Below are 24,336 nucleotides of genomic sequence, written 5' to 3'. Positions count from 1 at the left end.
AAAGTGGAAACCACAGAACATGTTCTGCTCTGATGCCCTTTTCATGGCGATATAAGATTGCAGTACATTCTCCCCGTATTGTTAACTTTCCCTGGGAGATCTGAAAAAGCTAAAGTTTCCCTTCTCTTAGCAGACTCCTCCCGGGAGATAACCACATGAGTAGTCAAATTTTGCCTTCGGTCTTGTGGGATCGGCAAACGGCTGACGAAAAATCTAACCCCACAGATGATCTTTCTTCCTCCTATTCAAACCATCTTTCCCAGAACCATTAAGTCTTACTATTTTAACCTAACTTTTAATTGTTTTTGTCCAGAGCTGATCCTGCATCAAAATAAATTTGATTTGATTTGTCTACTCAGACTGGTAGCAGCTCGCCAGGGTCTTAGGTAGAGATCCTTCACGTCATCTACTTGCCTAGTCCCTTTAACTGGAGATGGCAGGGATTGAACCTGGGACCTTCTGCATGCCAAGCAGATGCTCTACTGCTGAGCCACAGCCCCCCCTTTTAGTGGTTTGATCGCATACCCTGCAAAGCATGTGCAAAGCCCCTCCTCCTTTTTGAAAGCTGGACCAAAGCATAGAAAAGTCAAGTTTCTTACAACCAAAATCGTACTCTGTTACTAAGCTTTGGTTGCAACATGGAACAGTGTCAGATATACGTCAGCCTAGCAGGCAGGCTGCTAGAATTAGCATGAGAGTGGGTGTCAGGGCTATGATGCCGCTTTAAACAGCTTAGCGGGAGTAAAGCAGAGAAGCAGCAGGGGTTGCTACTCCCCAGTCCACCGTCTCTCCATTCCCAATGCCCCCTGCTGCTTCCCCTCTCCCAATCTGGATCCAAACACATGTTTGAACTTATTTAAACACATCTGGAACCCTGTCAAAGGGAAACAACTGGGTGAAGAATTTGGAGGGGAGAAGCAGAAGGATTAAGTTACTTCTCTGTTTCTCTTCCCCAAGCTGCTAAAAAAAAAGCACAAAATCAGCATCAGACCCGCTCCTTGCACCAGCATGCCCACGTATATTTACCCACAAATTTATCTGTACCACTTTTTTTGTATCTACAAAAATAGCTGTTGCAAATGCAAATCCCGTTCCAGTAATTCTATTTTTGTGTACCTTTTAAGATTAAAAAAAAAAGCAAAAGCTAGAGAACGAAGGAGTTGGAGGAATGGGGAAATCAAACCCGGTTCTCCAGATCAGAGTCCACCTCTCTTAACTGTTACACCACGCTGGCTCTCCAGAATGTTGACTTTAAAAAAAAAATGACAACAAACATTTAGGCTAAGCGTTGGGTGCTTTACCTTCCATTGTGCTTGAAGGGTGCCCCTGGGTGCACGCCTAGTCCTCGTTATATCTAATGAGTCTGACTGTAAAAGATTACCTAGGTTCTAAGTTTCAAAGTTCATCCACACTGTACGGTGTAGTGCCGAAGGAGGAAAGGTAGAAGGAAAATCATGGTTAGGCTTAAAATGCCAGCAGATTTTGTTTTCCCAAGGAAGTTCCTATGAGATGGGAATGCACTTGTTTCCCTTTATCCCTGACCTTGGCGATGCTCCCTGCACAGATGGGACAAATGTTCACACACACAAGGGTTACAAGAGAGAGCATCCTTGGCTCCTGCTTCCCGAAGGCTTTGCCCTTCAGTCTGAATCTGAGTCGGAGGCATCCTCTGAAAAGAGAGAAGTTATGGAAAATCAAGTTACAATGCAGACTTGCTTTATATGCGTGCATTGAAGGAGCCTGGGCAAACCTTCAGCTTGCAAAGGGGGCCTATAAGGGTTTCGCAAACTGGGGTAGTTCTTTGCTACTTGACTCACATGAATAAACCAATTGGGCTCCGGCTGTGCCCAACAACTACTGCCCTCCTATGAGCATTTTGATTGAACGGCGGAAGTTACACGCCAAGCCCTGTCTTATAGAATCATAGAGTTGGAGGGGACTATCAGGGTCATCTAGTCCAACCCCCTGCACAATGCAGGAAATTCACAACTACCACCCCTCCACACACATCTAGTGACCCCTACTCTATGCCCAGAAGATGGCCAAGATGCCCTCCCTCTTATCATCTGCCTAAGGTCACAGAAACAGCATTGCTGACAGATGGCCATCCAGCCTCTGCTTAAAAACCTCCATGGAAGGAGAGCTTACTACCTCCCGAGGAAGCCTGTTCCACTGAGGAACCACTCTAACTGTTAGAAAATTCTTCCTAATGTCTAGATGAAAACTCTTTTAATTGTTTAATTGTAACATTCTAGCTGTATCTGAAGAAGTGAGCTGTGGCTCACGAAAGCTCATACCCTGCCAGAAAATATTTTTGTTAGTCTTTAAGGTGCTACTGGACTCTTGCTCTTTTCTACTACTGCAGACAGACTAACACGGCTACCCACTGTGAATTATCTTTTAATTTCAACCCATTGGTTCTGGTCTGACCTTCTGGGGCAGCAGAAAACAACTCGGCACCATCCTCTATATGACAGCCCTTCAAGTACTTGAAGATGGTTATCATATCCCCTCTCAGTCTTCTCCTCTTCAGGCTAAACATACCGAGCTCCTTCAACCTTTCCTCATAGGACTTGGTCTCCAGAGCCCTCACCATCTTTGTTGCCCTCCTCTGGATACGTTCCAGCTTGTCTACATCCTTCTTAAACTGCGGTGCCCAAAACGTGTATAGGAGTTGCCAGGAGATCTGTGATTAGGTCTCCCACATATTTAACGGTAAGTTGAAGGCACTTGGAAAAGTGGAAGACCCAACGCGAAATGGATTGACTCATAAAGGAAGCCACAGCCTTCAGTTTGCTAGACGTCAAGGATAGGACATTTGGGGGGTTCAATTCATAGTGTTGCCATAAGTCAGAAGTGTCTCGATGGCACATAATACAATAGCTGTGGGGTGGCTGCTAGATTCGAATTGGGCCGTGGAGGTTTAACCCTTTCCTAACAGCCCCTGCTGCTACTATCTACCCCATTAGGAGAAAACATACAAGCAATGTAGGTTTCTGCCAATGTAACAAATCGCTCGAGGAAGTCATTAGAATTTGAGAAAATGATATGGGGGAAGAAGCCACACGCAGCAGCCACAATCTGAATCAACTGCAATTTTTCGATTAAAACCTTCTGGAATTCCATTCAAGGATCTCCCAGGGTGTCATCTAGTTTGGCCCACTGGCACGTCTTCCTTCTTTCCCTGAATGTTACCATTCCAGTTAAACACACACAAAACAATCCGGAACTCCTGTGGGAAGCGAAAAATACATCCAATCATAGAGTTGGAAGGGGCCATACAGGCCATCTAGTCCAACCCCCTGATGAATGCAGGATCAACCTAGAGCATCCCTGACAAGTGCGTGTCCATCCTCTGCTTAAAGACTGCCAGGGCAATCCTGGCCTTATGATTACATGACGCACACACATCCAGTCGGAGCACTTCCAAGGCTAATGGGATCTTCCTTGGGCGGGGCTGGTGGCCCACATGGCTAGTTTGTTACCCACCTTCTGATCTGCGTTGCTCGGCGGCATCTGAAGGATCGCTTTGCTTGAGCGACGCTACCAGGCTGTTAAAGGTCATGTAGAAATCGACGGCGTACACAATGGTCGCAATGAAGCCGAAGACCTGGAGAACAAAGGATGGAGCTTCTGAAAGTATGAAGGGTCCCTTAGCTGACAGAGGACGTTTTCTTTCTTCTAGGGTTGACTGCTCTAACCCAGCATGTCTCCCTATTAATGTTTCACAACCCTGATAGAGAAGGTCACTAGAACTGCTGCCGCTGTATGGCAGTGCGCTCGTGTGGGTGGGGGACGACAGCGTAACATTCCAAGGCAATTTGTTCATGCTCCAGTTTAAAAGTTAAGGCTTGCCCTCGCCACCTTTGGGGGCAGCATCTTGGCCTCTGTCAAAAGCTTGGGGAGGGGCTGTGGCTCAGAGGACGAGCATCTGCTTGGCATGCAGAAGGTCCCAGGTTCAATCTCTGGCATCTCCAGTTAAAGGGACTAGGCAAGTAGGTGATGTGAAATACCCCTGCCTGAGACCCTGGAGAGCCACTGAGTAGACAATACTGACTTTGATGGACCCAGGGTCTGATTCAGTATAAGGCAGCTTCATGTGTTCATGTGTTGTGTCCATCCTACTTCCCTTTTGATTCTAAGCAGAAAATAACGCTATTCGAGATGCTTTTATAATTAAAAAAGCACAATGGGAGGTCGGCACCCAATTTGGGCTGTAGCTTGCGGCAGTTAACTCTTCCCTGCGTGTTTCTCGCAGCTCTGACCTCCCCCTTTGGCAGCTATTTGCCATGGGGGGCAGGTTTCTAGAAGAGCTCAATGGGACAATGGTGGAACATTTGTTTTGCATGCAGAAGGTAATAGAAAAAACAAAAAGGGAAAAAACTCAACCTAAACTACACAAAGAATTAAAAGTTGAGCTAATACTATACAAATTGTTATTATAGTACGTTGTACCACTGTTTGATGATTTACACATTCACGGGACATTGTAAAAATACTATAAGAACCTTTGTGTGTGTGTGCCAATTTTAAATGGTTAAAACAATATATTTTGCTACAATTGACAACGGAGCCACACAACATATAAGGTGGTTACTTTTCAACATATCTTTTATGTATTTTTGGGTGTGTTTGTGAAAATATGTATGAATGTATATATGACCACTGAGGAAGGCCGAACGGGCCGAAACGCGTCTGGTTTCATATTGGTCATTTGCATTTATTACAGATCAACAACACTGTTGGATATTTAGTAATTTTAATTTGAAGCCTATATGTTTTGGGCCTAGTGTTTTTAATGTGTGTACACTCGATAATAAATTATAATAACAATTTGTATAATATTAGCTCAACTTTTAATTCTTTTTGCATGCAGAAGGTCCCAACTTCAATCCCTGACCAGCATCTCCAGTTAAAAGGGTCAGGGGATGTGAAATACCTTTGCCCGGGACCCCAGAGAGCTGCTGCCAGCTAGAGACAGTACTGACCTTGATAGGCCAATGGCCTGATTTCTGTCTAAGGCAGCTTGATGTGTTTAATGATGCATCATGGGATGGGGGTGGGGAATCCAATGGCAGGAAAATTATTTGGGAGGAAATGGTTAATCCCCCCCTCATCTTTCCCAGTCTGAATTTGGTGCCTCTGTGGCTGCTATTTACCAATAAAAAAAAACCCTTTTGGGATATCCATTTACATATCTTTCAGCGTTTTGTTGACTTTACGGAATGTCTAATGTTCCATTAAGACCATCCACATCTAAAGGAATGGCTGCCAAGCATTTAATGATCTCAGGGGAATGGATCCTGTTACCGTCCTCTTGGTTTCCAAATGGAGGCCCAGGGCGCAAACCCATCAACTTACCCCGGCTGCCTTTGCTGCCCCGTCAGAGTATTTTGAGACGGCAGCAATCGAGATGGCAAAGTAGATCACCGCAGCGATTACACAGCACAAGAAATGCTGGAAAAGAAGGGAGAGGTCTCAAATCTAGTGAAGGAGGGGGCCATCCAAATTGCATCGTGCAGACTGTTTGTTTCTTTAACGGGTTTCTCAGCTCGGGAGTGGAGAGGTGATCGGCAGCCCCCATCAATCAGAAAATGGTGGTAGAAAGTGCTGTCAGGTTTTCAAGGCAAGTGACCCCTTAGGGTTTTCAAGGCAAGAGGCGTTCAGAGGTGGTTTGCCATTGTCTACCTCTACGTAGCAACTCTGGACTTCCTTGGTGGTCCCCCATCCGAGTACTAAGTAGGGCTGACCCTGCTTAGCTTCTGAGATTTGATGAGATCAGGCTCACCTGGGCCATCCAGGTAAGGGCTTCGGCCAGTACATATTATCTTTGTATTCGTAAGAGGACAGTTAAATGCCTATTCTCCCACATCGGCTGCACATGGGAAGAATGCAAGTGAATCTCCCTTGTTGAACTGGGGCAATGGGTATTTGGGAAAAGCTGGTCAACTGGGATTGGTTTGCTTGTTTTTAAAGCAGCAATCTGAATAGAGATCTTGTGTGATCTTGGCTGAGGCGCACAGTCAGGTTTCTGTCAGTCCCGAACAGATGGGAGGTTATTGTCATATGTGAATCCTTGAGGGAACATAAATCCTTTGGAGGTCGGAAAGAGGTGAGTAACGCGTGGTATTCTGGAACTTTCCACATATGCTTTTAATAGGACCTCATGTTCAGAGATTTCCCCTTTTTATAAAATCATCTTGGAGGGCCTGTGACGTATGTTATGTGGCTGAAAGTGGACGGCTGGCTAGTTAAATATTGATATAACATACAAAGGAGAGATTCCTCGGGGTTCTACTGGAGATTGCTAGCTCTGCACAGAGTTGCTGTGAAATGTTGTACCCCTTTGCAGCTTCTGACAGTTAAACAGATCCAGGAGCTGATGGGAAATAACAGACATGAACCAATCCTGGAGGAACTTGAACTGCTGCTTGGGTTTGCATCCCCCCCCAACCCTGTGTGCTAACGTGGTGCATTTATTTGGAAGAACAGCAGCATCTGGAGGCCAGTTTGAAGAATGCAAGCTACTAAGGGTTAATGTGTAGACAGAGGGAGATGTGTGATCTTTTAAAGAACATAAGAAAAGCCATGCTGGATCAGACCAAGGCCCATCAAGCCCAGCAGTCTGTTCGCACCGTGGCCAACCAGGTGCCTCTAGGAAGCCCACAAACAAGACAACTTCAGCAGCACTATCCTGCCTGTGTTCCACCGCACCTAATATATTCAGCATGCTCCTCTGATCCTGGAGAGAATAGGTATGCATCATGACTAGTATCCATTTTAACTAGTAGCCAAGAATATCCCTCCATGAACATGTCCACTCCCTTCTTAAAGCCTTCCAAGTTGGTAGCCATCACCACATCCTGGGGCAGGGAGTTCCACAATTTAACTATGTGTTGCGTGAAGAAATACTTCCTTTTATCAGTTTTGAATCTCCCACCCTCCAGCTTCAGCTGATGCCCCCACGTTCTAGTATTATGAGAAAGGGAGAAAAGCTTTTCCCTGTCCACTCTCTCCAAACCATGCATAAAACATAATTACAAACTGTACATGGCTGCTTTGACGACTGGGGAAGAAGCGCTGGGAGGAGGAGGAGGGAGGGGAGGAGTTAGTGTTTATTTGTTGAATTTTTCTACCACTTAAGGAAGAATCAAACCGGCTTACAATCAGCTTCCCTTCCCCTCCGCACAACCGACACCCTGTGAGGTAGGTGGGACTGAGAGAGTGTGACTAGCCCAAGGTCACCCAGCTGGCTTCCTGTGTAGGAGTGGGGAAACAAATCCAGTTCACCAGATTAGCCTCCGCCGCTTATGTGGAGGAGCGGGGAATCAAACCTGGTTCTCCAGATCAGAGTCCACCACTCCAAACCACCACTCTTAACCACTACACCACGCTGGGAAGTGGGAAGAGAGAGAAGAGAAAAGAGAGAGGGAGGGAAATGGGGGAGAGAATTTAAATCCAGAACAAGGCATAGGAGGAAAGAATTAACCATTGCCCTCACCCCACCCCAGCAATCCTTCCACAGTCTTCAAATCAGCCACCAAAGCCTGCTAATTAGCTCCCCCCCCCCCATGCAGGACATCTTAGCCTGTTTCCAGAGTAGGGGTGCATAGTAGCAGTAGAAAGCAATACAGGAGCAGGTGGGAACAACACCCCTCCCTTTTCCTGCACCATTAGCTGCTGCTGCCACCCCCAACCCCTCCACTTATCCCCATCACACCCATACAGAAGTGCTGGTGACCCAAAACAACCCCCTTTCCTGAGCTGTAACACTGCAGTGCTGCTCAGCGGGCAAACGAGTGCGGGGAGCCCTTCAAAGGGTTACAGGGGGTGGCCCAGGGCAGCCTGATCTTATCAGATCTTGGAAGCTAAGCAGGGTCAGCCTTGGTTAGTTCTTGGATAGGCAACCATCAAGGAAGTCCAGGGTTGCTATGCAGAGGCGGGCAATGGCAAACCACCTCTGACGGTCCCTTGCCTTGAAAATAGGGTTACCAGGTCCCTCTTCGCCACTGGTGGCAGGTTTTAGGGGCGGAGCCTGAGGAGGGCGGGGTTTGGGGAAGGGAGGGACTTCAATGCCATAGAGCCCAATTGCCAAAGCGGCCATGTTCTCCAGGGAAACTGATCTCTATCGGCTGGAGATCAGTTGTAATAGCTGGAGATCTCCAGCTAGTACCTGGAGGTTGGCAACCCCAAGTGGGCCAGATCCCACCAGCAGAAGGAGCCTTCCCCCTGCTTGGATGCATTTGCATGCACTCGCTTACCGCCAAAAGCCAGTAGGTTGCTTTGAACTTCTCGTTCAACTTTAAGGAATACGCAAAGAGAAAACCCAGGGCCAGCAGGAATGTGAGCAGTGGCACAGTCAAGAAAGACGAGGCTTTGGAAGCAATAAAGCAGATGAAAATGATAAAGGACAGCACCTGCAACAGAAAGGAGAGCATTGCTATTTGCGCACAAGGTGTGTGGGGGTGCCCTCCCTCCCTTCCCCGGCACGGGAGGTCACATGACTTTTGAGGCCGCATGACACTCTCTTTTAAACTAAGAACAAGCTAAAGAAGTGCTTTACTAAAAAAAAAAGAAGAAAAGGCAAGGATTCTAACTTTTTACCATGTCCAGGACAATGTCAGAGCATTCTAGTTTAATTTGGATTGCCAGTTGTTATTCCAAGAAGGCAAGCATGGTGCAGTGGCTGGAGAGCTGGACTAGAATCTGGGAGACCCGGGTTCAAATCCCCACTCCGCTATGGAATCTTGTTGGGTGACGAAGAAGAACAGTTGGTTTTTTATACCTCGATTTTCTCTATCTTTAAGGAGTCTCAAAGTGGCTTACAATTGCCTTCCCAACCAACCCGGTTCACCAGATTAGAGTCTGCTGCTCATGGAGAGCCAGCGTGGTATAGTGGTTAAGAGCAGTGGTTTGGAGAGGTGGACTCTAATCTGGAGAACCGGGTTTGATTCCCCATTCCTGCACATGAAGCCAGCTGGGTGACCTTGGGCTAGTCACAGCTCTCTTAGAGCTCTCTCAGCCCCACCTACCTCACAGGGTACCTGTTGTGGGGAGGGGAAGGTGATTATAAGCAGGTTTGATTCTTCCTTAAGTGGTAGAGAAAGTTCGCATATAAAAACCGACACCACTTCTTCTTCGATGATGCCTGATACTCCATCAGTGGCTTTCAACTATGAGTACGCCCCACGCAGCCCCTACAAGACACCCTACAAGACTGTAAGCACATGAGTTAAGAGAGCGGAGAGCTTGGATTTGCAGAACAAGGAAGCTTATGCTGGAGATGAACTGCCCCAGGACAGTTGGGGAGGGGCCGTGGCTCAGTGGTACAGCATCTGTTTGGCATGCAGAAGGTCCCAGGTTCAGTCCCCGGCATCTCCAGTTAAAGGGACTAGGCAAGTAGAAGATGTGAAAGACCTCAGCCTGAGACCCTGGAGAACTGCTGCCGGTCTGAGTAGACAATACTGACTTCAATGGACCAAGGGTCTGATTCAGTATAAGGCAGATTCATGTGTTCATGTGACTGCTTGTAAATCCCAGACGTGTCCAAGTGGCTCTTTGTAGCAACATTTGGAGCAGAAAACGCTGAGGCGAGATCAAACTGTCCGTTAAGCCAGACTGGCCAGGCCAAGATCTCTGTTCGTCTCCCCGCTGCTTGGGGTTGGGAGAGGGCACTCACCTTTCCACTTCCTGCTAGGTTTGGCTAACGGAAGCAGGGCTGCTTCCGCTGTTGTCAGTGCTTCAAAAGCAAATAAAAATAAAACCAGGAAGTTACTGGCTCACAGAACGAACTTACTAGCTCGCCCCCCCAACCCTGATGTTTTGGGAAAGGAAAGGGACGGACTGGGTTACAGGTTAGAAAAGGTCATCCAGAGGAGATTCTGACTGACCACAGGTAAGACTGGACTTGCAAGGCCTGCCATGGCCCATTTTATTCACTTTATTGCCCACCTTTGGGAACCCAAAGCGGCTAACATCATTCTCCTCTCTGTCATTTTACTCTCACGACAACCGTGTGAGGTAGGTTAGACTGAAAGCGTCTGACTGGCCCAAGGTCACCCAGCAAGCTTCTGTGGCAGAGTGGAGATTTGAACCTGGGTTTCCCAAATCCTAGCCTGAAATTCTAACCACTGCATCACGCTGACTGTCATGACAGACACTGATTTATAAGTTGGATTCTATATGAGGGAAGTGTAAAGTTGCCAGTCTTGTAACCATGACGGGTTCCTGTAACTTCATTATCATTATTGCTTTTACGGAGCGCTGCCGGTCACGCTGGGTAATTCTCTGCCTTTAAATAGAGTATGGGGGGGAATCGGTTCCCTTTTTTAGATACTGGAAGAACCGGCAGATAACTAATTTACCACTAACTCATTGTTAGGCTTTTTTTCAGTTCCTAAACAGTGACTCACCAAAACTGAATGAACTTAGAACAAAACAAAACGCACACATCAATTATAACTGCCCTCCTTGGTTAAAATCGGTCCTCCCCAATCAATACATTCAAGAGCTCTCCTTGCCCAGGGACTGGTCAGCCTTCGTGGGTCATGGAAAGCGGTCTTCTGACACCATGCAATTTTTCCCCCCCAGGTGGAAGCTTCTGATACAGAAAGGAGACTGAAAAAGAGAGACAGAGAGAGAAAGGTCGAAGCAAAGTCATGTTTCCTGCAGGTAGGAGTACCCCCCCCCAAAAAAAACCCCACCCTTTGATTACTGTAACTTTGAACAAAAGTTTGGGATTTGGAATTTTTGTACAGGTCATGGCAGAAGTATAGGTTTTTTTGGAAGCACTGTCTAGAGCAGGGGTGTCAAACATAAGGCCTGCTGGCTGGATCTGGCCCCTTGAGAGCTCTTATCTGGTGCGTGATCCACCCCCCCTCTCAATCTGGGCTGGCAAGGCATCCCCCGGCCTGACCGTGACATTTATGTCATATCCGGCCCATGTAACAATTGAGTTTGACACCCATGATCTAGAGGGTCGATCCCTGGTATCTCCCATTAAAGGATCTCAGGTTGTCAGTGTTGAGAAAAAAAACCTGTTCTCTGCCTGTAGCCATGGAGCATTGCTTCCAGTTAGGGTAAATAGTCATGCTCGCTTCAGATGTAATTGCAAACCATGATTTTACCTTGGACGTGAATATATCTTGAATGTAGTTCAGTCTCACAGCGAGACAACTGGCTACTTCCAGGTTTATGACAACAAGCCCTAATTTGCTGTTACGTCTGAACTGCAAACTAAAGTTTGTGTTTGCCCTGCAAACCAGGATTCCAAGCAACTGTTTGGAATTTGGGTTTGCAGGATAAATGCAAGCCGAAACGTGCATGTTCGGATATAATGAAGCTTCCGGATTACCTTCAAGGGTAGCCCCATGTGAAACATGTAGAAAAAAAAACACTAATGATCTTGCTGAGATCAGGAGAAAAATGTGAAGTTTTGATTATTTGGAGGGAAAGGGGGAATTTCTAGAGTTGTTTGTCATCTTCAGTCATGATTTGGAAAAAAGAGAGGGCAGACAAGAGAACAAAGGGAGAGGAAGAATAATTGGAATAATCAGGTGAAGTGAACTGACCAGCAGAGGAAAGACTGGAATGCAAAGCTTCACTGCTCTCCAAGCCCACTACACTGAAAATCCAAGTTACTTCTATTCGGTCATGGTGGGATTATCCCTTTGGCGTCATTCAGATATCACCCAAAACTGAGGAGGGGCTGTGGCTCAGCATCAAGTTTACCCTTTGGGGCCAGGCAATCTTGGATGAAACTGAACATCTCAATCAATGGTCTTCCATTTATCTAGACCCAGGGCCCACTGCACTTCAAGCACATGACAGGAAGTCAGATGACAGGGAGAGGGTGAAGCAGGGACAGGAAGCACAAGCTGACATTCCACCATAGTGAGGATCAAACCCAAGTGTCAGCACACGGGAGAATATCCTCCACCGCTGAATGACCCCACCTTACCATTCTGATAGTCCTCTCTGCATGCACGCTAAGGCAGGTGTGGCGATTTTGCTCTCTGCGCATGCACACTAGCAGCGGGGTCCTTCCAAAAGGCAACCAAGAGCGGCTGCTCTATGCAGATTCGCGCCCCATCCGAGGGTTCTGACTTGTGGGTCGAATACCACTGATCTTGATCGGTTCGGGCTAAGCTTGGGACAGTGCCGCCAGCCTGGGTCACTCGGGCGGGTGGTTCAGTTTGGGAGAAAGGCAGGGTTGTTTCTTCCAAGCTGACAGATGCCATTGTGAAAGCAGATCAAATAAGTCTCTGTTCTCAGTGCAAAAAGGGGGTGGGGGGTAACAGCCAGTCTCTCTTGGTTGAAGCACCAGAACTAAACACTCAGGGGGCCTCGGCAAACAGTTGTGATTTTGTGACACAGATTTTTTGAACAGGAGACATGCACCCCGCCATCCCGCCCATTCCAATGAGGGCCTGGAAAAAAGACCCCTGCCCATTTCCCCCCTCCTCCAGTCTCTCCCCCCCCCCATGATCTGAAGGTTACCCTGGAAAAGATTCTAGGCCCCAGTTGCTTTTCCAAGAGCTGCTTTCAGGCATCCTCAACCCTCTCCTGGCAGTAGGGTTGCCAACCTCCAGGTACTAGCTGGAGATCTCCTGCTATTACAACTGATCTCCAGCTGATAGAGATCAGTTCACCTGGAGAAAATGGCTGCTTTGACCAATGGATTCTATGGTATTGAAGTCCTTCCCCTCCCCAAACTCCACCCTCCTCAGGCTCCGCTCCAAAAACCTTCTCTGGTGGTGAAGAGGGACCTGGCAACCCTACCTAGCGGTAGGTGGTTGGGAAATACCTGGAGATTTTGGGGCTGGAGCCTGAAGAGGGTGGGATTTGGGGAGGGGCTTCAATGCCATAGAGTCCAGTTGCCAAAACGGCCCTTTTCTCTAGGGCAGGGGTTCTCAACAAGGGGGGAATTTTAGGGTTCCAGGGGGGGAATTGGGACCACTGTTCAGCAAAGTGCATGTTATTTGGAATGCACTTTTTGAGATAGACTATTTTGGGAAGGGGGGATTATATTCTGAACAATGGTGGAAGGGGGGAATGGAGCAAAAAAAGGTTGAGAACCACTGCTCTAGGGGAACTGATTTCTATCGGCTGGAGATCAGTTGCAATAGCGGGAGATCTCCAGCCACCCCCTGGAGGTTGGCAACCCTTCCTGGCGGGGCTGCAAACACGCTGGATCTCCTCCCTCCATCCCCCAATTCTTCTTTCCCAGCTGCAGCCTCAGCCCAGGGGGCTTTGCTGGCTCGGGCGGTCGCGTTTTGCACCCAAGGGCCCCAGCTCCACCCCTCTCGTTCCCGGCTAGGGTTGCCAGGCCCCTCTTCGCCACCGGCGGGAGCTTTTAGGGGCGGAGCCAGAGGAGGGCGGGGTTTGGGGAGGGGAGGGACTCCGATGCCATAGAGTCCAATGGCCAAACCAGCCTTTTTCTCCAGGGGAACTGATCTCTCTCGGCTGGAAATCAGTTGTAATAGCAAGAGATCGCCAGCTACTACCTGGAGGTTAGGAAAACATTTACAAACAAGGTGCAATTTTTATATATGCTACCGAGATTCCTATAAACATACAATGTACAAATACAAGTAACCACACTATAACCAACACATAGTATGTACAAAATATACAATGCTGCATGATGTGAAGTACCTTTTGGAAGTCTTATAGTAACCTGATTTATACTTATCCTATGTGGGATATGAAAATGATTGTGTATGACTATACACTCTTTAGAAGCAATTCTCTGAAGGACTGAAGAAGGATTCTACACTATTGTGAATTTGAAACGGCCGTATCCTATTGAAGATTGTGGCTTCTTATTCCTCTGAAAATTGAACTTGAACTTAAACATACTTGGCACTCTGCTGAGACCTTTGAAAGATTTTTTGCTCCTTCGTTGTACATTTTGTACATACTATGTGTTGGTTATAGTGTGTGTGTGTAAAGTGCCTTCAAGTCGCAGCCGAATTATGGTGACCCCTTTTTTGGGGTTTTCATGGCAAGAAACTAACAGAGGTTTTTTTGCCAGTGCCTTCCTCTGCCCAGCAACCCTGGACTTCCTTGGTGGTCTCCCATCCAAATACTAACCAGGGCTGACCCTGCTTAGCTTCTGAGATCTGATGAGATCAGGCTAGCCTGGGCCATCCAGGTCAGGGCAGTTATAGTGTGGCTACTTGTATTTGTACATTGTATGTTTACAGGAATCTCAGTAGCTTATATAAAAATTGCACCTTGTTTGTTAATGTTTTTCGCTCCTATACTGTTTTCCTAACTTTTGGTATTAGTACAGAGGTGCCTGTTTCTCCCCCAGTACCTGGAGGTTGGCAACCCTATTCCCGGTAGATTGCAGCCAGCCGCGGAAAGGGGCAGCCAGGCGGTGGGGTGGGGGACGGCCGGGAAGGATGAGCTCACGTCCAGCCTCCCCCCACCCCCACCCAAGCATTTGCTTGCCCAGTAACACCCCCCCTCCCGCCCTTACCGCCTCGGCCAGCAGGAGCAGCCCTTTGCGGGACAGCAAGAACTCCCTGGAGGGCAGGAGCAGGCGGATCCCCGGCTGCGGATCTTCCCCTTCGGACCGGTCCATGCTTTGCAAGCGGGGCGGCTGGAGAGGGGATCCCCCGCCTTCGCTCGGCGCGGCGTCCGGGATCGCGGGGCGCGCCGCCGAGCTTGCAACAAGACCCAGGCGTTTTGCAAAGGAGGGAAACGGAAATCCTGAGTCTGCGGAAGCAGGCAGGGAGGGAGGGAGGGAGGGGACGGGGGTGGGTAGGTGGGTTGGGGCAGCCAGCTTTGCAATCTGCAGATCTGGGGCTGGTGAGGATGCAGCCCCCCGTGGGCGGCTTCTGGCGGGGATGCACTAAAACGAATGACCAGTCCGCCCATTGGGAGCAATGGGAGAGGCTGCACAGCTTTGCAACCGTTTTTGTGCTGCCATGTCTTCCAATGGAGTCGATGCAAGTCAGCCGACCCTCTCTTCTCCCATTCTCTTCAATGGGCTGCGCAGCCTCTCCCATTGCTTCCAATGGGCTGGCTTTGTCATTGGTTTTAGACGAACCCAGGGGTCCGCGAGAACTAAAGTGGGGTCCGCGAAACAAAGTTCTAAACCCATCATAAATTAATATTTCCAATGAAAAGTTCTCTCGTATAAAAATAGATATTCAGATGTTATTCTAAGTTTAATGTTTCACTAACAGTGATGATTCAAGTTTATTTTCGAATTCTCGGGATTTTTATTTTGAACCTTGGGGTCCCTGCACCGAACAAAAGTCCTAGTGGTCCCTGGTCAAGAAAAGGTTGGGAACCAGAGACGGAGAGGGAGGGGAAGCTGAAGACCCCCGCCTCCTCCTCCTCTCCTCCCCACCCAGCCCAGCTCTCCCATCTAGTGCAAGTACGTCTGACGAAGGCCTTGTTCCCCGCTCTTTGGGGAGAGGGGACAGGGGGAGGTTTTTCTCCCTCTCCCATCAAACCAGAATGCGGGGTCGTCTCCTGAAGCTGGAGGGCGAGAGATTCAAAACAGATCAAAGGAAGTATTTTTGCACACAACACATAGTTAAATTGTGGAACTCCCTGCCCCAGGATGTGGGGATGGCTGCAGGGCTTTAAGAGGGGAGTGGACATGTTCATGGAGGAGAGGGCTATTCATGGCTGTTAGTTAGAATGGATATTAGTCATGCTGCATACCTATTCTCTCTAGTATCAGAGGAGCAGGCCTATTATTTTGGGTGATGTGGAACATGGGCAGGATGGTGCTGCTGCAGTCGTCTTGTTTGGGGGCTTCCTAGAGGCACCTGGTTGGCCACTGTGTGAACAGACTGCTGGACTTGATGGGCCTTGGTCTGATCCAGCAGGGCTCTTCTTATGTTCTTATAATACTAAAACACGGGGTTATCTGCTGAAGCTGGAGGGTGAGAGATTCAAAACAGATAAAAGGAAGTATTTTTTCACACAACGCATAGTTAAACTGTGGAACTCCCTGCCCCAAAATGTGGTGATGGCTGCCAGCTTGGAGGGCTTCAAGAGGGGAGTGGACATGTTCATGGAGGAAAGGGATATTCATGGCTACTAGTTAAAATGGATACTAGTCATGCTGCTTACCTATTCTCTCTAGTATCAGAGGAGCATGCCTATTATATTGGGTGCTGTGGAACACAGGCAGGATGGTGCTGCTGCAGTCGTCTTGTTTGGGGGCTTCCTAGAGGCACTTGGTTGGCCACTGTGTGAACAGACTGCTGGACTTGATGGGCCTTGGTCTGATCCAGCAGGGCCTTTCTTATGTTCTTATGAGGAGAGCCTTACTGTAGCCCATCAATGTATCATCCCTTTAAACCAGCCTCTTTCCAGAGATAAGCTGGGCATGGAACTGGTGCCCCTCCCCTGGTACTCCCGCTTCTGTAGCCAAAAGGGTATACTGCTTCAGTACATGGAGGTTCCATTTAGCCACAACAGATAAGCTGCTGCCCCTTCCTTATCCGCATTGAAACATAGAATCAGAGTTGGAAGGGACCACCAGGGTCATCTAGTCCAACCCCCTGCACAATGCAGGAATTTCACAACTACCTCCCCCCCACACACACACACCCCAGTGACCCCTATTCCATGGCCAGAAGATGGCCAACACATTTTCCCCAGCGACACAAAAATTGCCTTTTAAGAATCTGTTTTTGCACCGGATTCAGGAGTAGATGCAGAAGCAAGCTGCCCCTGCCCTTAAATTCACACTGATTCACACTGCACTCCTAAATAGTTACAGCCCTCCTTAACCGCAGACAAAAAGAGCAGTATTTTCTATTTCCATGGATGAAAAAGCTTGGTTTAAAAAGCAGCACCATTACTGGGAAGAATTTCCTGGTAGTCCAGTGGCCTCCAGATTGTGGTCTAAAATGCTACATATGTATAGGTTGGTGGGCCATTTGAACACCTTCATTCTGCAGATGGGTTCCTATTCCTATTCCTTCAATGGAAGGAGACTTCCCCCCTCTAGAAGTAATCTGTAAGGCAGGCTAAGATTAGAAGACGAAGAAGAGTAGGTTTTTATACCCCGCTTTTCCCTACCATAAAGAGTCTCAAAGCGGCTTACAATCATCTTCCCTTCCTCTCCCCACAACAGGCACCTTGTGCGCTGAGTTTGGAGAGAACTGTGACTGGCCCAAGGTCATCCAGCAGGCTTCAGGTGGAGCAGATTAGAGTCCAGAGTCCATTCTCCAGATTAAAGTCCGCCGCTCTTAACCACTACACCAGAGATTCCCAAACTGTGGTCCAAGGAGCACTCGGTGCTCCGCGAAGCATCTCCTAGTGCTCCGCGAAGAGATTGGAAAGAAAAATACTACTGTCTTTCGGTTTAGTATACAGGTGCTAGGTGAAAATTAGTGCTCTGTGATGAAATTCTCTCCTGAAAAGTGCTCCATGACTCAAAAAGTTTGGGAACCTCTGCACTACACCATGCTGGCTCCTCAGGCTTGCAAATGTGTATGAACAAAGAGCAAGCAGTGGGCAGTTCTGGGTAAGGTCTGACCAGTTTTTCCACGAGGAAGGAGACAAGAGCGCCTCCTTTAGATCACTGGAAAGGCTACGCCAGGGTCTAGAGGGGACCAGCTCGCATGAAAGCTATGCAGGACACATTACGCAGTGGAGGGGGTGGGCGAGATTGAGCATGAAAGCTATTAGGACCCAATCCACTTAGAAGCTGCGATGTGTGTGTGTATTGCATAGCCTCCCCCACCCCCACCCCCCACACACAATTTCTTTCTCGGAATCTGATGGTAGATGCTAAACGCTGCCTGTTTTAAAAGCCAGCTTGCTTGCATACAGGTGTTCAAAACAAGTATCTTAAAAGCATCGGTCTGCAAAGGAAATGAACAGCGCGACTGAAGTCAGTGGACTCAGAAGGGTGTAATGCTGCTTAGGATGGCACTGGGAACCCTTCAGGGATGGCCGTGCATTTCTCAGGATTCAGGAAAATAGGCTGTACATGCACACAGCACTCAGCGTTGTTGTTTTTTAAATAAAGGCTTTTAATGAAAATGTTTAACAATTAACACAGACCAGTGCAGAAACTTACCATCGTTTGACATTTAATGTTGGTTAGAATTGCTATTTCACACCTGATGAACACTTACAGGTATTAAATGATATCTGTACAGATATCTGTACAGAACAGGTATTTTATAAAATATACAGGGCCATTTTTAATTTAAAGATTGACCATACCGGCCAGCAAAGTGAACAACTCTGAAAAGTGAACAAGAAAAATAAATAAAAATTCGAGGGCACAATCCAGCCAAAGCAAAGCCAATTTACGTCCCCTTGGTTTTGGTGGGAGAGTTAAGAACATACTTAGATTTCTCTTGTTGAAATTAGTGGGACTTAAAAGTACTTGACAGGCTGGGTCTTGCCCCGATTTTAAATTTTTCTTTTAGAAAAACACATAAAAGATTGCAACACAAAAAGCCTATTGCTCGATAGGCTTTCCCAGTTGTTAGCTGGTCACTCTATTTGCGAGTAACATTCCTTGCATCCTTGTTAAAGGAAATCGTTTTCAAGAGGATGACAGCATCTGCTATGCAAAGAACAAACAGCAGCAGACAAAACACCTGCAAGTGAAAAAGAAAGTGGTTCAGACTTCATAGGAGTGACTCACCTTACCTTTAGACTTTGGCCTGTTTTTTTTTTTTTTTTTTAGCAACTGTCACAGCTTGGCGACTTGGTTCGAGTTTGTGAACCTTTCTCTTAAATATTTTGTGATAGATGAGAAAATAAATTGTTTCCATATCACCTTCCATAAGGTCATTTTTCCTTGTTTCACCTAGCGATCACTTATACTTGGGCCTTGTCTCAGTCATATGCTAGCTGCAGTCTCCAAAGCCAAGTGTGATGGAGTGGTCAAAATGTTCACCTAGGATCTGGAGACCTGGGTTCAAATCCCAACACTGCAATGAAGCTTATTGGGTGACCTTGGTTCAGGCACTCTCTCTCAGCCTAAAGTCTGGGCTGGGAAAACGTTATATGCTTCTCCAGGCTTGCCGGAGGAAGGATGGGATCAGAATATGATAGCTGCTTTGAGTCCCCATTGGGGAGAACGGAACCTTGATTACTTACCGTGAAGGTCCAGTCTACTCTGAGGTAAGGAGGACAAAATGACACTAATAATAATATACAAATAAGGAACTGGGAACCAGCTTCAACCTCTTTATACGGGGCAAAGTAGATGGATGATCTGGGTACAGCGGAAAGGGGCCTCAACCTATGCTCTGTCCCGGCCACTGGCATCAAGAGGAACAGGACGCAGGCTTACCCTCCAGTTTCCAACACGGCAATACTAAGCAGAGTCACCACCTTTTAAGCCCACTGACTTCAATGGATTTAGAAGAATATAGCTCATTTTAGGGTTGCATTGTAAGTGTGCATGGTTCGCCTTCGTTCCGGTGGGAGAGAACTAAAGCACAGCAGGTGAAAACGCAGTTACAGGTAAGGCAAAATCCGACCCTGCATGGTCTGTCCCCACCCTCCTGAGACCCCCAAGAAGGATTTGCTTATATGTATTACTTCTACAGAGAGACTCTTACTTACTCCTCCGACTAACGTTCCAGTGTTAGTCTTGATTACCGTTGCGCACAAACCCACGATGATGAGGAACAATGCTGCCACAAGACTGTCGAAAGCATCCTGGAAAACGCAGCAAATAACATGCTTTAATATCACACTCCGTAACTGCCAAGGTACTGATACATCTCAGCTTCAGTCACCTTTATTGACATGATAATGGTAATAGTACTGATATATCTATAGTCAGATCCAAATTCAGTATGCCTTATTAACATGCGTGTCTCATGATTGGAGTTTATTCCAACCAACACCTAAGCTTAAATATATGTGTTTACTAGAATCAATCCTGTAATGTTTGCAAGTATGTTGTATCATCAGTCAGGAACAGAGGGCAAACTATTTATCTTGCGTATCACAAGAGAGCTGCCTACTTTGCAAATAGTTCAGGCTTAGATCGCGATCTCACCTGCGCTTGTTCACTCAGCTTATAACCCCAAAAGGTTGGTTATGTTTTTTAAATGGCCATCACATTTTAAAAAGATTTCATTATCACACAATATCTTCTGAGGCCATTTTTGCATGGTCAATTTTGATGCTTGCTCAAAGCTCTTTTTGAAGATGCGACTTTAAAAATGCCTTTTATTGGTCCCAACTCAAAAGGAGAAGTTCCACTCCCCCCACTCACCTGCTCCTTTGTTCCTGTTTGCATAGCCATTAGCATATGCAAAGCTAACGCGCATCTGTTGTTTTGCATTGTTCCTTGAGGGGGATTCTTCGTGGCAAACACCAAAGTTCGCGTTAAATGGGCTCTTTAGAAGCAGGTTCGCAGTCACTTCCGGAATGATGGTTCCGCGTGCAAAATTTAAAAAAATATGTGGGGTAATTCAGCCTGGAACGCGCTGTTAATTACCATGCAAAAACCACCTTAGACACTTTTAGTTGGCAAACATGCACTTGGACCATTTACTTTTTACATTTTTAGACGTATCCTTAAAACATCTTAGCCTCAACTAAGACTGTATGGATTGCCCAATGTATTTAATTTTGTCTGCCCTGGCAATAAAATGTGTGTAAAGATTAGCGACTTAATACTTACAGCTAAGGGCCAAAAGAAGAAATTCCATTTTTTTTGCAGTCCCAGCAGATACAGCAAAAAGAATAACGCAGTGATCACAAATTCCATGATTCCAAGGGTTATGAACGCTTCATGACCCCTTACGGCTGCAAAGCTGACAAACGCCATGAAAGCTAAAACCTGCCAGAATAAAGACAGAACAGAAATTTGCTATCTTAAGAACATAAGAAAGGCCATGCTGGATCAGACCAAGGTCCATCAAGTCCAGCAGTCTGTTCACACAGTGGCCAACCAGGTGCCTCTAGGAAGCCCCCAAACAAGACGACTGCAGCAGCATCCTGCCTGTGTTTCACAGCACCCTATATATTCGGCATGCTCCTCTGATCCTGGAGAGAATCGGTATGCATCATACTAGCATCCATTTTAACTACTAGCCATGAATACCCCTCTCCTCCATGAACATGTCCACTCCCCTCTTAAAGCCTTCCTAGTTGGTAGCCATCACCACATCCTGGGGCAGGGAGTTCCACAATTTAACTATGCGTTGTGTTAAAATATACTTTTATCAGTTTTAAATCTCTCACCCTCCAGCTTCTGCAGATGACCCCTCATTTTAGTATTATGAGAGAGGAAGAAAAGCTTCTCCCTATCCACTCGCTCCAAGCTGGTATCATCACAGACACAGGGAAAACGTAGTACTACCATTCAGCACCACCACGGTGTAATGATTAGAGTGGTGGACTAGCAGTGGGGAGACCCAGGTTCAAATTCTCACTCGCCTTGCAGATTCTTGGGTGACGTTGTGCCACCCGTTCTCTCAGCTTACCCTACTTCACTGGGTAGTTGCTGTTGTGAATGAGATGTAGCCGGCTCAAAGCAAACATGCACAAATATGTGAAAACAACCATAAGCTCCTTATGTTGCACTCAGGAAGGAAGCACACATTTTCACTGTGGCAAATATCAATGAGAACAAGAGCATGTGGGGTTTGCTGTCAGGAGGGGGAAGATGAATAGTTTTAATATTCTCTGCTGCAAGATCAACGGTGCAAAACAATGTAGGACTGGGCAACAGAACTTTGGTGGGCTTTAGGGAGACAGACAGATCACAAAGCTATGGTTGGCTCAACAAAGATCCATGTAACTTGGAAGGAAAGAGCTAAAATAGCCTGTCTATTTGGAAAAGGTGCATAGAGACAAAGAAGGGCATAAAGAAATGGGTGAGTGGTGGTGCGTTAGCTAGTTATTTCTTTCGGTTTTATTTCTTAGAAACGATACCTTTATACATTGATGTACCTACCTAGTCTGTGTTGGCATTTTGAGTAGAATGCATGGCCTTTTATGCATGGCTGTTTCCTGAGGTCAACCCCCCCAACTACTTCAGGGATTTGTATTGATTATTTATGCATTCTCCGACCATCAGAGGTCTCCTCGCTCTCCCTGCACGTTTTCTAGCTGTTTTGCCAGCATCCAGAAAACACAGGCAAAATGTGCTGAAACGTGTGGGGAGAGTCAGGCAACCTCTGATGGTCAGAAAATGCATGCATAATCAAAACGAAGCCCTGTAGTAGTTGTGTGTGTGTGTGTGTGTGTGTGTGTGTGTGTGTGTGTGACACCAAGGGAAACAGCCATGCATAAAAGGCCTGTGTTAGTTAACTAAACCCTTTTTCTTAAAGGCTGTGTACAGGGGCAGACGGCCATTTAACTTACAGGGAAAATTCCTAGCGGGCCATTGCTTGAGCAGGCCACTGGTGGCCAGAAGAAGAGTTGGTTTTTATATGCCGACTTTCTCTACCACTTAATGCAGAATCAAGCCAGCTTACAATCACCTTCGCTTCCCCTCCCCACAACAGACAGCCTGTGAGGTAGGTGGGGCTGAGAGAGCGTGACTGGCCCAAGGTCACCCAGCTGGCTTCCTGTGGAGGAGTGGGGAAACAAATCCAGTTCACCAGATTTAGAGTCCGCTGCTCATGTGGAGGAGTGGGGAATCAAACCCGGTTCTCCAGATCAGAGTCCACCGCTCCAAACCACCGCTCTTAACCACTACACCATGTTGGCTCAGAAGCAAGCAGAGCCAAGCCCCAGCAACTCTGTCAGTGTCTCAGGGGCCATTTGGCTCAGGACCATCATTGGTAAGGGTAATGCCTCAGGAACCACTCAGCTTAGCTTGTTCCAGGGCTGTTTACACTTCCCAATCCACTCCTGGATGTGTGAGACTGCATTGGAATTCTTACCCAACTACCCAAAGGCTGCTCCGACAAGCTATGACTATTCCCCCTTCCAGATCACCCAAGAGGGGTTTTGGGAAACAAAGTGCTTGGCTGGTAGCAAACCTGAACCACTAAAATCTTGACAATTTGGGGGAGAAAAGGGTAAATCCCACCAGGGAGGTTGGGATTCCTCACAAGCATACATCCCTGGGGGAACTCAGCTCTCTTGGCGGCTCTCAAGTATCCAAGGGGAGAGTGAGAAATCCTGAGTGACAGCGATAGCTAGGATGATAAGATGGGGAGAACAATGGATGGACCCAGCCAGGTTTTCCAATAGTGAAAAAGGGAGGGAGATATGTTGTGAATCACAGGCCCTGAACATGGATAAAGGTCATGTGAGTCGAAGGCTGCAGGCAGGAGGAAATGAGGTGAGACCTGTGTCAAATGGCTGGCAGGATCTAACCCAGCGTATGTTCTTCTGAATTCCTTGGAGGTAGGGTGGGATAAAAATGTAAGAAAACAAATAAGCTTCCAAATAGAAAACAAACAAAAAATTCCTACAAAAAGAGCTGCATACATTCAAAATTGAGTATTTTTTTATTCAGTGACTTATTCTGAATCAATACTTAAGTTTCTAATCAATGGACTTCAACGGACCTGGCCTCCCTGGTTATTTGTATTTTATTATTCTGACCCGAAGATCTGGGACCCTTCCTGCCCCCTCCCCATGAGTGAAGGGAGAGCAAAGGAGGGTTTTGCAGTGGGCACACAGAGAACTTAGAGCAGCAACCACCAAATTTTGAGCATTAATGTACAAGTAAACTGTGTTGCTGCATTGCCAATACATAAACAAGCAAGTCCTTCTCCTTTCTGTCTGCGGGAGTTGGGCAACTTCCATGTAATGAAGGCTGTGGTGTGTATTGCAACTCTGGGGAGAGCAAATGCAGAATTTAACAAACTAGTGGGGAGCAAAAGGGACACACAACTGTAGGGATTTAGGGCAGTAAGAAGAGGGAGTAGACTTTCTGGCATGGCCCAGATGGGTTCACAAAAAAACCCATACCCTCACCCCAGTTTTTCTCTAGTACTTTGCTGCTTCAGGACCAATTAGCAGCTACCATTAGTTGAGGCTCCCTTGGAGAAAACCAGAGATCAAATTGTTTCCTCTCAAAGGGGGATGTTCAAAACTTTCAGCAAGGTGTGTGGCTGCATCTATAATCCTTACACAGTTTAGACACCCACCCACCCCCCAATGCTGAGAGCTGATTTAAATATGATGCTGCTGCAGGCCAGGCCAAAAAAACGCACCTGGGGGACTTTGCATTTGCCCAGCATCTCATTTAAACCGGGCATTAGGATCACATTTAAAAACAGGCCTTAAGGTTAGTGTTGGCACCTGTTCCTTATTCCTTTCAGAAAGGGAAAATCCGACACACATCGTACCACAAAAAGCAACTTTGAAGGGATTCGAGAGATGACTCATTCTAATCAAAGGAAACAAGACACA

At 47.0% G+C, this 24,336-nt stretch overlaps 2 protein-coding genes across 2 annotated transcripts in view; both read right to left on the bottom strand.

The window, feature by feature from the left end:
- Positions 1 to 1,629: 1,629 nt before the first annotated feature.
- CMTM3 (CKLF like MARVEL transmembrane domain containing 3) lies at positions 1,630 to 14,590 on the bottom strand. The gene is made up of 5 exons (XM_056862785.1): positions 14,486 to 14,590; positions 8,262 to 8,417; positions 5,362 to 5,457; positions 3,490 to 3,610; positions 1,630 to 1,669 (listed from the first exon to the last, which is right to left on the bottom strand). Exons 1-5 carry the CDS (start codon positions 14,588 to 14,590, stop codon positions 1,641 to 1,643), a joined length of 507 nt encoding a protein of 168 aa, XP_056718763.1. The 3' UTR covers positions 1,630 to 1,640.
- A 3,901-nt stretch (positions 14,591 to 18,491) lies between these two features.
- Positions 18,492 to 24,336, bottom strand: part of CKLF (chemokine like factor) — a 10,404-nt gene continuing 4,559 nt past the window's right edge. Inside the window, exons 2-4 of the mRNA XM_056862355.1 lie at positions 20,642 to 20,800; positions 19,570 to 19,665; positions 18,492 to 18,593 (exon numbers count right to left, since the gene is read on the bottom strand). Coding sequence (XP_056718333.1) covers positions 18,492 to 18,593; positions 19,570 to 19,665; positions 20,642 to 20,800 — 357 coding nt within the window. The remainder of the gene's footprint in view (positions 18,594 to 19,569; positions 19,666 to 20,641; positions 20,801 to 24,336) is intronic.

This window comes from Euleptes europaea, chromosome 17 (genome assembly GCF_029931775.1).
Source record: "Euleptes europaea isolate rEulEur1 chromosome 17, rEulEur1.hap1, whole genome shotgun sequence".
NCBI lineage: Eukaryota > Metazoa > Chordata > Lepidosauria > Squamata > Sphaerodactylidae > Euleptes > Euleptes europaea.
The sequence above is the reverse complement of the archived record's forward strand: the minus strand, read 5'-3'. Positions and strand labels throughout refer to the sequence as shown.

What these genes read in the sequence shown, in the direction of transcription:
- CMTM3 (XM_056862785.1), bottom strand. Translation starts at nt 14,590, where the DNA reads ATGGACCGGTCCGAAGGGGAAGATCCGCAGCCGGGGATCCGCCTGCTC. An exon ending in TGCTCCTGCTGGCCGAGGCG is followed by an intron (nt 8,418 to 14,485) that starts GTAAGGGCGGGA and finishes TTTCTGTTGCAG; the next exon opens with GTGCTGTCCTTTATCATTTT. An exon ending in CGAGCAACGCAGATCAGAAG is followed by an intron (nt 1,670 to 3,489) that starts GTGGGTAACAAA and finishes CTCTCTTTTCAG; the next exon opens with AGGATGCCTCCGACTCAGAT.